This window comes from Dermacentor albipictus, chromosome 8, assembly GCF_038994185.2.
Source record: "Dermacentor albipictus isolate Rhodes 1998 colony chromosome 8, USDA_Dalb.pri_finalv2, whole genome shotgun sequence".
Classification (NCBI taxonomy): domain Eukaryota; kingdom Metazoa; phylum Arthropoda; class Arachnida; order Ixodida; family Ixodidae; genus Dermacentor; species Dermacentor albipictus.
Genome location: NC_091828.1, coordinates 5,550,354 through 5,563,745, shown reverse-complemented (window position 1 = coordinate 5,563,745; position 13,392 = coordinate 5,550,354). Strand labels below are relative to the sequence as shown.

The following is a 13,392-nucleotide window of genomic DNA, read 5'->3' as shown; positions in this document are numbered from 1 at the left end:
AGCAACCACGGCGGGTTTTTGCGCATATATTGCCCATGGTAATTTTTTTTACGTTTGAATGTCCTTTCATCTAAGTACATCCATGTGCGTTCTTGATATGTGCGTGTTCGTCATGCTTTATTTACATATATAGGTACTCGCATACTTGCAATTTCTTACGGCGTTCTTTTCTCTCTTTTTTTCATATTTGGGCTCAACTTGCTCTCTCTACTGGTTTTCTTCGTTCCACTTCGATAACAACACTGTGGTAAGATTTTCCCATTATTTCGCTGTCCTACAGCCATTCCTCAGCATTTAACCTTGACAGCAGATACCACTGTAGTTATCTACTATAAACTTTCTTTTGTATTCCTTATTTGTAAATATTGTAACTATTATGTGAAACAATGAATTGATACTCTAGAAATTAGGCGATGGGCGCAACTCAGCAACCATTCTGCGTATGGAGTACTTTAACGAGAATCCTTATAATAACGTGCCCTATATGCACTTGGAAATACTAAGCTCTATGTGCTCAGTATTTTAGTCGTCTTTAGTCATGAAACTCGTACGTGACGGCACACCCTCTCTGTAATTAGTGAAAATGTTCAGAATAGAGATGTTAGTGCTTCAATGCGCTGGACTACCTTGTAGTGTGAAAAAAGAAAGGAACATGTCTTCCAAAGCTGAAGAGTTGCAATTAGTTAAACGCTGAAATAAAAAATTCACCGACGATTACGACACTCCCTAGTGCGACATTTGAGCGCGGCTTTATATATGTTTTCATTTCGCGTGGCAACATTCTGTGACGTGGCTATATAGGTACACGCTTTATATTAGGAAGAGAACGCTGTGGGTTGCGCGCTCTGTTTCTCCACAGAGGACACACGCTACTCCGGCGCCGCGTCGTAGCCACCGCCGGCCGTCTTCCGCCCTTGTCGCGCTTTCGTTCCAGCATGCAACGACGAGAGCGGCCCTTCTTCGTCGAGGCCAAGTCGCGCCACCTTCGTCAGCGGCGTCACACACGCTGGTGCCGCGGGCTAGCGTAGCACCCCACCTCCCTCACAAGCGCAGATGAGGCCGCCCACGCGGCTGTGGTGGCCGTGCGACGGCCTCTTTCCATCTCCGCCTCATGCTGTAGCGTCCTCCTCCATTTTCCTCCTCGTACCCTCTTCTTTCCCCGCTGCTTTCAACGTTTGCTCTGCGTCTTCGCTCGGTTACGCCGCCGAGGCTCAACGCCGTCGCTCAATATTCATTATTATTACTTACGGCGCGCACTAAAACCACGAAGCAGAGAGGCGAAACACGAGCACTGCCCCACAACTAAACCTTTATTGCACTGCCGCCACTAAACGCAGGAACGGGTGCCTAAGAGCTGCGCTGTAAAAAAAGAAAGTTGAAGAAGCTTCTTCTACGTGAGCGCACTGTAAGCCATGCTTCACTTCAATACGAGAGACAGAATGCAGTTGTATGCAGGCGCGACTTGTGTGAAGTTGCTCGTTGTTCTGTAACACTCTCGGCGATATGGTATCGCGTCACACGCAGCAATACAGCAGCACTACCATGACTTGAGCACTTTGTCCAAGGTTGCGATTTGTATAATAATATAACGCTTGAAAAGGGGGCAAACGCGTATTCAGTACTTATCTCCAAAGAAGTTTTCACCTCGGCCATGCATCACCGATTCGCCCCTTCCCCTTACATGAACTCGCCGGACTATTTAGTACCCAGGTAAAATCATGTGTTCACTTTCCAGCGCTTTTATGTTCGCGATAACAGCTTCGCCATAAACAAATATTTCGTTTCTCTGTTAACAAGGGCTCGAAGTTGCTACCGCTGATGAGGCGCTTTAGTAGCGCGTACGGCTATCCGAAGTGCAGCACGATAAAATGCTATCGAAATTTAACCCTTTATGATGAAAGTTATATTCTGGTGATTTAAAACGTTCACCACATATGTGCCATCTTCGGAACCATACAAAGCGTACAGCTGTAGATTAAATTAAGAGCTTTGAATTAACTATCTGAAGTTTACAGAATGTGGACGTCACGCGAAAACTGGCAACAGGAACAGCAGATATGAGAACAACTATGTCGTATCCAGCAGGCTCGAAAAGCACCTATCCAGTCACTTGAAAGTTATGCCTTCTGCAACACATTGCGAAAAATAGTGAAAGAAGTGATCGGGGTGCATACAGCGATGTACTCACGCCGAGCAAAATATCCAATCTTCCCAACCTTCGCAATCATTTCACTGAAGCACTTTGCAGAAGTTCAAATTTGCATCACAAATGCAAGTGACGTGTTTGTGTTTGTGTTTCAGATTGTGTTTCAAGCTGTAGGCTAAGCCCTTCAAACGTCAATACGTCCATCAATGCTTTTGCTGTTGATGCACAGTCTTGGCGTCAACTGTTATGTACACAGCACGTGAAAGGGATACACGACGACAACATTTCTTTTTTTGCGAACAGTGAACGCTTAAAATGTCTCACCATGTCGCAACACAACAGCGGCCACCAATAGTACACGGCTCGAGCCCTGTGTGCCCATATTTTTCAAGGATCATTCTCTCTCTTTCTCACCACATAAACTGCATTCGAGCGGCGACGTCTCTTTGTTGCTCATTCATTTATATGTAATTCAAAAATAGGTTAGCGCCTCTATTGACGCGATCTACTACTCATTGCCGGGCAAGCAAAACTAAAAGCATAAAAAATAATATTTCTGCAGACTGGCAAGGTAGGGCACAGAAAGTAAAACTACACTAACAGACAGGTTTTTTCGTAAAGAAGTTTCGTTGACGGAATCGCTGACGCCTCTACGCGTGACTCAATAAAATATGAGAAAATCAGAAGTGAGCTGCATATATACAAGCTGTGATTAGTTGCGCAAGGACCTGATTCTGTAGCCCCATTGTTAGTCATCAGCTAAGAATTTTCTTTTTTCAGAGCGAGCGCTACATATTAGGCACAAGAGTGTGCAGAAACCATCTACGATGGTTGCCTAAATGAATGGGTGAGCGAACGAACGACCGTTTTCCTTGCCGCATCTGACCAACGGCGAACCACGAAAACGGGCGATAACAGGCAAAGAAAGCTATTCGCTTCAATGCACGTGGCCGCTCACCTCCGTCCATGGTGGCCGGGGCTACGGCAACGTAGCCGTGGCAGCAAGTGGCGCACAGGACAAAGGCTACGGCGATGCTCAGCTGCGTTCTCTGCATCTCGACGGGGCGGCGTCTCAACAGGAAACTGATCTCCGTCCACCCGAGGTGTGGAAAGACAATCAGGCGCGCAGCCGCCGAATGCTCGATATTCAATGGTCACGTTCCTTTCCTTCTCCTCCGCCTCGATGGCTGCAGTCCGTTCTCTATGTATGCTCCACTCGCTTTCAAAGCGCAATACCGGATTTGGTTACGCGGCGCAGAAAGGAGGCTTCGAAAAAGAGTGGAAGAGGCGTTCTAACGTCGACGTTCGCGTGTGCCGAGATGCCCACTGCGCAGTGCCGCCGTCCCTCAGTTGGTTGATCATCCGTATTCCGTGCGCCGCTACAGTCATCGACGAGTACGCCGGGGGATGCGCGAGACACGCTCGGTGCTCTCCACCTATCCATCACTCTACGCACTGACGCTTGGCCAGCCAGTGTTGTAAAGAGTATAGTCAGAACACGCTTGTACGCATGCCTTCCTAGTAGCGGACGCTTGTTTTTCACTTCCCACGTCCTGGTTTCGCCGTAGCACCGAGGGAAAGAAGCTTTCTTCGCCCATTCCTTTGCCGATCTATGGCCTTGCAGAGTTCTACCCATCCCACACCTAATAAACACACGTTAGCGTCTAGACGCAAATGTTCGCAAAGGGCTTTAAAAATTCTTCGGAAATTTCAGCAAATATTACTCTTTGAAAAGGACAGCCTGATCACGTCAGCGCTGTCAAAAGCGCAGTTTAACTCGCAGAAAAATAACAGTAGCCACGACCACTTAGCCAACTAAACAAATTTAAAGGGTGTTGCTTATATTAAGTCGCCTCAGGTCCAATGTCATCCAATGTCAGCTGGTTCTAACTACTCGTAACTACACATTAATGCGCGAAGTTTATGCAAAAACCAAGATAGCATTATTGCCTTTATTGATTCACTTGGTCATTCCTTTTCATTTTTGTGCTTTTCCGAAACTTGGTTTGACGCATGGCGGTTCGGCTATCTTCATATTGACACGTGTACTTGTCTTTATCGGGCGACACGTTTTGCCGCCTAACAAATGTTATCGCACAGCGCGGGACGCGCCTGCATGTATTTGAAGTTTCTGGAAAGTTATCGATGCTTCTATCCGCTGTCTGTTGTCGCCGAACCTTGTGTTATCTGATTTCATCGCCTGACGTGAATGGTGTAGAACTTTGTGGAAGGCACGCGGGTCCCAACGTTTAGTCTGGAACATTCGCCGACTGCTGTATAAAAGCCGACGCTCTTGACCCACTGATCAGACTTTCGACGATCGCCGAGCGTGTTCGCCGCTATCGTTGTGCCATAAGTGAAGCCTCTTTTTGTGGGCAACTGGTTCGCCCAATAAAGGTTTTGTCGTTCACAGTATTGCTACTGTGTTATTCAACGTCACTACCACGTGACATCTGGTGGAGGTGCTTGTGCATTCATGTACCGGACGCCCCCGACAAGCCGTAATTCAAGCCCGGACCACAAAGACAACACCAGCGCCGTCCCGGAGCAACGAGCAAGCCGCCGTCTTAAACAGCTGCCCCCGGAGCACGGGCTTCTACCTGAGACCAAGAAGATTGTGTCCAAGGCAACTCCAATGGCAGCCCCAGCGTCCCCCATCGTGCTGCAGCAGCGCAGGGAACCACCGACGTTCCGCGGTTCCACATTTCAGGACCCGGAAAGCTGGCTGGAAACATATGAGAGGGTCGCTACGTTTAACAGCTGGGCAAACGAGGACAAGCTGCGACATGTTTATTTCGCATTGGAGGACGCCGCCGGGACGTGGTTCGAGAATCGAGAAGCCACCTTGACGACGTGGGACCTGTTCCGAAGCGGCTTTCTCCAAACATTTACAAGCGTTGTGCGAAAAGAGCGAGCCCAAGCTCTACTGGAGACCAGAGCGCAGCTGCCGAATGAGACGATCGCGATCTTTACTGAGGAAATGAACCGTCTGTTCCGCCACGCCGACCCGGAAATGTCCGAGAAGAAAGTCCGCCTGCTGATGCGTGGTGTAAAGGAGGAACTTTTCGGCGCAATGATACGAAGCCTGTAGGCAGGCCGGTGGTCCGGTAACGAAAGTGCTTTATTCATGGGAGGGAGCGATATATGTACACTTGGAATGGGGGTGACGTAGACGTCACGTGTTAACAGTCTGGGCGCTATCAGAATGACACCGTGATATGGCCACATCTCCCTTTAATGATGAGAAGGTCTAGAAGTTTCATCTGGCAACGGGTATCGACAGGGTTCCCGACGCAATCTTGTGCTCCTGCGTAACTGCTGTTGTCCAGGGTGGAGCTCGTCTTCTGAAGGCCCCTGTGAGGTTGATTCTGGCTCCGGTTGAGGTGCTGCCTCCCGCAGGTGCTCTCTTGAGCGACGGATTTCACGACCGTCTTCGGTCTTCACAATTGTACATCTTGGCGTTGCGGCTGGCCTTAGAACAATAGCTGGAGACCAGGTTCTCTGGAGAATGTCGTACGTCGTTACGCGTTGTCCCGGCGTCAGTGTGGAAAGGTTCCTGGCGCTGCGGTCGTAGTGGATCTTTTGCCTGCGCCGGATCGCCTGGAGACGGTCGTGGACATCCTTGCTGGGTATGGCCTCTGGCTCCAGGTGAGTTGTTGGTACCGGCAGGAGGGTGCGGGTCTCCCGCCCCATGAGCCTCTGCACAGGAGACTTCAAAACCGGGTCCCTGGGGGTATTACGCCACTCAAGCAGAGCAATTTCAAAATCTGGTGTGCGAAAAGAGCACTTTTTGAGCAGCTTCTTGGCCTCCTGAACAGCTCTCTCCGTCATGCCATTAGAACGCGGGTGATATGGACTTAAGTGATATGCACAATGTCTAGTTTTCTTAAAAAATCCTTGAAATCTGAGCTACTGAAGGGGGGCCCATTGTCACTATACAGCTTCTGTGGCAGCCCATGCACAGAAAAAACTTGTGCACACCAAGTCTTCAGCGCATTAGATGTGGTGTGGCGAAGTTCTCGGACTTCGAAGAAAAGGGAATAGAAGTCAACCATGACGGCGAACTCCCGACCGCCATAGTGAAACAGGTCCACGCCTACGGACTCCCATGGCAGGGTCGGAACATCATGGCTCAAAAGGGACATTTTCTGGTTTCGTGGCTGGTGCATTTGGCACACCTTGCAGTTCTTGCAAAACTGTTTAATATCTGCGGACATATTTGGCCAGAACATTCCACTGCTGGCCCTCGCTTTCATCTTATCTGCTCCAGCATGCGCTGTGTGAAGAAGATGCATGATCTCTGCCCGTTTCGATTTCGGTATAATTACCTTGTTGCTTCGGAAAACTAGCCCATCTTGTGCGTGAACTTCTTCCCTGTAGGTCCAGTATGGCCTTCCCGGCTCTGGGGCTCCATCCTTATGGTTCAGCCACGCCGTCTCTGCGTATTCACGGATGATGATAAGTGACGGATCCTCGTTTGTAGCATCCCGCAAGGTTTTCAAGCGGTGTTCCGACGCTGAAACATAGTCAAGCACATTCACTTGAACCTGCTCGGTTTCTTCTTGCAGTGCCATCTTATTAGGAAACCGCGATAACGCGTCCGCTAGGAATAGCTCTTTACCCGGTTTGTATTGCAATGTTATTGGGTAGCGCTGCAAGCTGAGGCGCATTCGCTGCAAACGAAGCGGGCACTGATGCAGGGGCTTGGCGAACACCGGTATCAAAGGCCGGTGATCCGTTTCGACGATCACGTCTGCTTGGCTGAAAATATAATCATGGAACTTCGTGCACCCATGTACTATCGCAAGCGTTTCTTTTTCAATCTGCGCATAACGCTTTTGTGCTTCTGTTGGAGATCTGGACGAGAAGGCTACGGGATGGCCGTCTTGCATCAAAACAGCCCATACGCCCGACTGGCTAGCATCGACAGAAAGCGTGACTGCCTTCTTCGGGTCGAAGTAGGAAAGAATCGGTGCCGTTATCAGTGCCTGGCGCAGTGCTTCAAAACTGGCCTGTTGCTTTTCTGTCCAGACCCATGCGTTATCTTTTCGCAGTAGTTCTCTTAGCGGTTCCGTCAAGACAGACATGTTGGGAATGAAACGCTGTACATAGTTCATTGTGCCGAGAAAAATTTGCAGTTGCTTACTGGTCTTAGGCTCGGGTATTTCCAGAATGTCCTGAACACGCTCCGGGTCGATGCGCAGGCCTTGCGTAGTGAGGATGTGTCCCAAGTAGCGAACCTCCGCCTGCAGGAAGGAGCATTTTTTGAGGTTAAGTCGCAGATTGTGCTCATGGCAGCACGTCAGTACGCGTGTCAGGTTGCAGTCATGCTCATCTTTTGTCTTGCCCCAGACTAGTATATCATCCATTACAACTGCGACACCGGGTAAACCGTCTAACAAACGATGCATTGCAGCTTGAAAAATTTCTGGGGCTGATGAAATTCTAAAGGGCATGCGGAGGAATCGATAGCGCCCGTATGGCGTACTCACAGTACAGATTTTTTAACTTTCTTCCATTAGCTTAATCTGGCAAAATCCTGATGCTGCATCAAGCGTAGAAAAAAATTTTGCCCCGGACAGCCGCGGAACTATAGGCAGTTTTAGTTACACGTACGGAGAGGGTTCACGTACGCAAACGTGAAAAGCCTACGTACCTTACGTGCACGCCATCTGAAACGCTTTTGGCTACACGTACGCGACGCACGCCAAAAGAGACCCCGTAGCTCCAATCGGGAAATGTGAACACGGCGGAATCCTGTCGCCGTGTTTCGATGCGAGCCGTCTGCGCACGCGCGGCCCGCTATCATTTGTTCGTGATCTTGCGGAACTCCCGCGCGAAGCTGTCTACGTGCGTAAGAAACGCACGCAAAGAAATGAATCTCACGTACGTCCGTGAGACCAGCGCGCGGCCGCTACGTTTTACGCATGCGCACTGCTGACACGTAGAAGCTCTACGTACGCAAAGCCTCTACGTACGTGTAACCAAAACTGTCTTATGTCTTCTAAAGTTGGCATGGGGTAATTTTCTCGAAGCAACTGTTTGTTTAGGGCGGTTGGATCGAGGCAAATACGCACTTTTTCTTTTTTCACCACGGTCACCATGTGGCTAGACCCTTCGGTTGGTTCATTTACCTTAGTAATGACGCCCTGCTGCTCCATGCGCTGCAGTTCTCCCAGAACTTTGTCTTGCGGGGCAACGGGGACCCTCCTAGCAGGCACGACGGTTCCCGCGCTGCCGGGTTTCAGCTTCATCTGGTACTCTACGCCTTTAAGTTGTCCTAGCCCACTGAAAACATCTGCGAAAGGTTGGGCTGGGGAATATAGTTATTCACTGGCGACTTTCTGTATACGGTATAAACCCCAGGCGTTCTGCGACTGCCTCGCTGAGCGTGACTGGAACATCGTGCTCGACGACGAAAAATTGTTCTTCGCATTTTTTGTGGTTGGCGCAAAGCAGAAGCTTGATTTTTGCTTGTGCCGTAGTCCTGTGACCAAAGAACGCTGTTAGAGTCACCTTGCAGGCTTCCTTTGGCTTAGCAGGTAATTTTTCCAGCTCGTTTTTAGAGATAACGCAACAGATTTGCTCCTGTGTCCAGTTTGCACGTGAAAGGTTGGCCTTCGATATAAACTGCTGCTGTCCATTTATCAACTTCAAGCGAGTTTATCACTAGTCCCGCAAGAAAAAAATCGTCTGTCTCGGCCCGTACCTCCCGCAGCTCTTTTCCTTGACGGCTGGCGTTAAGCGTGGCACCGACTGATTTGCAAACCTGGGCAAAGTGGTTCTGTGCGCCGCACTTCCTGCAATTCTTTCCTCTCGCTGGACAATTTCCACCACGATGTATCTGGTAGCAACACCTACTGCACAGCTTCCTTTCTGTTGCAACCGAGTTCACTACCGTAATGTGCTCTCCGCCCGTTGCTGCGCTTATCTCTTGGACGTGCTGCTTTCCTTGCTCTTCAATGCGGCAAATTTCTGCCGTTTTTTGGTAAGAAGGGTTTTCCGCTAACAGCTGCTGCTGCAAACGCTTGTCTCGGACGCCTAGAACGATACGGCTGCGTAGCATGCGGTCTTCTAGAAGTCCAAATTCACAATTCTTTGCTAACATTTTCAATTCGATCAACCAGTCATTAAATGGTTCGCCTTCTTTCTGGTCCCTTGAACCAAAGCGAAATTCGAGGAGGGTTAAGTTGTTTGCTGGCTTATAGTATTCCTCGAATTTCTTAATCAAAACTTTCACGTCATTTCTGTCCTCATCCGCGTCAAACTTGAAAGTGCTGAATGCTTTCCTGCCTTCTTCGCCTATGCTCACGAGAAATGTTGCTGCCTGCACATCGGTTGGCTGCTTAGTCAATTGGGTAGCAGTGGCAAACAGTTCGAACTCACTCTTCCATGTTCTCCAACCAAGCCAAGCGTCGTCTGACGTATCCAGGGGTTTCGGCGTCGGTAACAGAGTCGATGGAACTGGCAGCGTCGTAGGCGATGTCGTCGACATCTCGACTGGGCTCCGCTGCCACCATGTAGGCGCTATCAGAACGTCAGCGTGATATGGCCACAAAGCCCACCGACGACCATAGAATAGTTCCTTCGCGAGGCCACCAGCATTGAGAAGACACTCGAAATGCGGAACCGGCAATTCAACCGCCGCACGAGCTCGACAAACTCCGCCGGAGTTCAGTCACTGGCCACCGACGACCTGCGCGAGACCATCAGGGCAGTCATACGAGAGGAGCTTCAAAGGATCTCCCCTTCATCGCAACCTCAAGTGGCCGCAGTCGCCGAAATTGTCAAAGAAGAAGTTCAGCGATCGCTCGGAGTTCCCGAGTTACAACCACAATCATCGCAGCCCCAGCCAGAGGCGATGACCTACGTCGCCGTCGCCCGCCGTCAAGGTCCCCCTCCACGACCGCGCCAGGGCCCTGCAACGCCGCAATTCCGTCGACCACCGCCGCCGCCGCCAGCACGCCCACCCGTCACCCAGCGCAGCTACCCGAAAAAGACAGACATTTGGCGAGCCCCCGACCACCGCCCGCTCTGCTATCACTGCGGAGAAGCCGGCCATGTGTATCGCCGATGCCCATACCGCGACTTGAGACTGAGAGGGTTCGCCGTCAACGCGCCGCGTCTACAGCTTGGAGAGCGCCCACGTGACATCGTCGACTACCTCGCCGCTATTCAATGGAGCCCTCGACGACCGTCCCGTTCGCCGTCACCAGGCCGCTACCTGTCGCCGCAGCGCCGACCATACACTGGCCCAGCCCGGGTCCGGTCAGCGAGCCCATATCCGGAAAACTAAAAGCAGCAACCGATGGAGGTGCGGTTGCTGTTCGTCGAACCGACGAAGATCCTCCGCCGTCGACGAAGTCGCCAAAGAAACTACCTAGACGGCATAACGACACACCGCCGTACCGACGAAGTCTGGATGCGAAGAATACGACGACGAAAGACGACTTGACGACGCGACGTTCCAGCTTCAGTTCAACACGACGCAGCCGTGATCCGACGCCAAGATCTAACTGCAACGCCAGACAAAGAACCACCGACCTCGACGTGCTTCTCGACGGCCACGCAGTTACCGCCTTAGTGGACACAGGGGCTGATTACTCCGTAAGAAGTGGACACATCGCCGCCCAGTTGAAGAAGGTTAAGACTGCATGGGAGGGCACTCAAATTCGGACCGCTGGAGGGCACCTCAAAACGCCGACTGGAATGTGCATGGCAAGAATAACCATTCATGACAGGACTTACCCTGCCACCTTCGTTATCCTCCAACAGTGTCCACGAGACGTCACTCTCGGTATGGACTTCCTCAACCAACACGGCGCTATCATCGACCTGAAGTCGAAGTCAATAACGCTGTCGGAAGATAAAGCGCTACTGCCAGAGAGCCCTCGTAGTCACCATGCCTTGAGTGTGCTCGAAGATCAAGTGAGCATCCCGCCTCGCTCCAGCATTGTTATTTCGGTCGGCACCGAAACACTCCTTGACGTAGAAGGCGTCATCGAAGGCGACCAACGTCTACTGCTAGACCGTGAAATTTGCGTCGCGAGAGGGATCGCTCGACTGCATGGAGGGAAAACTGAAGTGTTGCTGACAAACTTCAGCCAGGAGTTCAAGCACATTAACAAGGGCACGACGATCGCGTACATCGAAGAAATTCTGGAAACCAGTAATGCGCTTGTCCTCTTGGATTCCGCTGCATCTACCCCGACGACGATGGTTCCCGAACCGGACTACGACATTAATCCAAGTCTCCCCGTGATTAAGCAACAGCAGCTCAGAAGTCTGCTCCGACAATACAAAGGCTGCTTTTCGACGTCATCGAGGATTGGACAAACACCTGTCGCCAAGCATCGCATAATCGCCGAGGAGTGCGCTCGACCACTCCGCCAGAGCCTTTATCGAGTTTCTACGCAAGAACGTGAGGCTATAAGGCACCAAGTCGATGAAATGCTGCGCGACGACATCATCCAGCCGTCGAAAAGCCCGTGGGCATCCCCTGTTGCCTTGGTGAAGAAAAAGGACGGCACCTTACGTTTCAGCGTCGATTATCGTCGACTGAACGAAATCACAAAGAAGGATGTATTTCCCCTACCACGGATAGACGACGCATTAGATCGGCTCTGCAACGCAAAATACTTCTCGTCGATGGATCTCAAGTCTGGCTACTGGCAAATAGACGTCGACGAGAGAGATCGCGAAAAGACCGCCTTCATCACGCCAGACGGCCTCTACGAGTTCAAGGTCATGCCATTCGGACTCTGCTCGGCGCCTGCAACATTCCAGCGCGTCATGGACACGGTGTTAGCAGGATTGAAGTGGCAGACCTGTCTTGTTTACTTGGATGACGTCGTCGTCTTCGCCGAAAATTTCGACGATCACCTTAGGCGGCTTGCGACAGTATTAGAGGCCATCAAGTCATCAGGGCTCACTCTCAAGCCAGAAAAGTGCCGCTTCGCTTACGAGGAGCTTCTGTTCCTAGGCCACGTCATCAGCAAGTCTGGAGTTCACCCCGACCCGCAGAAGACAGCTGCCATTGCAAAGTTCCCGCATCCCATCGACAAGAAGGCAGTGCGTAGATTTCTTGGCATGTGTACCTACTGCAGGCGTTTTGTCAAGGACTTTTCACGTATCGCTGAGCCGCTGACACAGCTAACTAAATGTGACGTCGAGTTCAAGTATGAAACGCCGCAGGCCGACGCATTTCAAGAACTCAAACGACGCATGCAGTCGCCGACCGTACTTGCGCACTTCGACGAGCACGCCGATACCGAAATCCACACTGACGCCAGTAGCCTAGGCCTCGGTGTCGTGCTAGTCCAAAGAAAAGATGGTCATGAACACGTGATAGCTTACGCTATCCGAAGAGGCGACTTACGCTAGCCGGTCGTTGTCAAAAGCGGAAGGCAATTATTCTACAACCGAAAAGGAATGCCTCGCCATCGTTTGGCCTACAGCCAAATTTCGCCCGTACCTATATGGCAGGCCATTCAAAGTCGTCAGCGACCATCACGCTTTGTGTTGGCTAGCGAATTAAAAGGCTCCTTCAGGGCGGCTGGCGCGGTGGAGCCTAAGACTGCAAGAATATGATATCACTGTAACCTATAAGTCCGGACGAAAACACTCTGATGGCGATTGCCTATCACGCGCCTCCATTGACTCGCCGCCGCAAGATGACGAAGATGACGACACCTTCCTCGGCATTTTAAGCGCAGAAAACTTCGCTGAACAGCGGCGAGCAGACCCGGAGTTGAAAAACCTCATCGAATATTTGGAAGGGCACACCGACGTTGTCCCTAGGGCATTTAAGCGAGGATTATCTTCGTTCTCGCTTCAAAACAACCTACTCGTAAAGAAGAACTTCTCACCAGTGCGCGCCAACCACCTTCTTGTTGTCCCGTCAGGACTGTGTCCAGAAGTTTTGCACGCCGTACACGACGATCCAACCGCTGGACATCTAGGATTTTCCCGGACGCTGTCGAGGATACAAGGAAGGTATTATTGGCCGCGCCTGACCGCCGACGTCGCCCGTTATGTCAGAACACGCCGAGACTGTCAGCGACGCAAGACACCGCCGACAAGGCCAGCCGGATTACTACAGCCAATCGAGCCTCCTTGCCGACCATTCCAGTAGATCGGGATGGACTTGTTGGGACTCTTTCCGACGTCAACATCCGGAAACAAGTGGATCGTCTTGGCGACGGACTACCTCACCCGCTTCGCTGAAACTAAAGTACTGCCGAAAG

General features: G+C 51.0%; 1 protein-coding gene across 6 annotated transcripts in view; it reads right to left on the bottom strand.

The window, feature by feature from the left end:
- LOC135910437 (uncharacterized) overlaps nt 1–9,666 on the bottom strand; it is a 149,866-nt gene extending 140,200 nt beyond the window's left edge. The window contains exons 1-4 of one of the 6 annotated variants that reach the window (XM_070522748.1): nt 8,281–8,326; nt 7,293–7,392; nt 6,475–6,584; nt 5,266–5,857 (exon numbers count right to left, since the gene is read on the bottom strand). In XM_070522748.1, coding sequence (XP_070378849.1) covers nt 5,381–5,857; nt 6,475–6,584; nt 7,293–7,392; nt 8,281–8,307 — 714 coding nt within the window. In that variant the 5' untranslated portion in view covers nt 8,308–8,326 and the 3' untranslated portion in view covers nt 5,266–5,380. Of the gene's footprint in view, nt 1–3,104; nt 3,365–5,265; nt 6,585–7,292; nt 7,393–7,802; nt 7,898–8,280; nt 8,327–9,532 lie in introns of those variants that run through there. The other 5 variants (XR_010567066.1, XR_010567065.1, XM_065442474.2 and 2 more) reach the window with 5 other exon arrangements.
- Nucleotides 9,667–13,392: the final 3,726 nt, after the last annotated feature.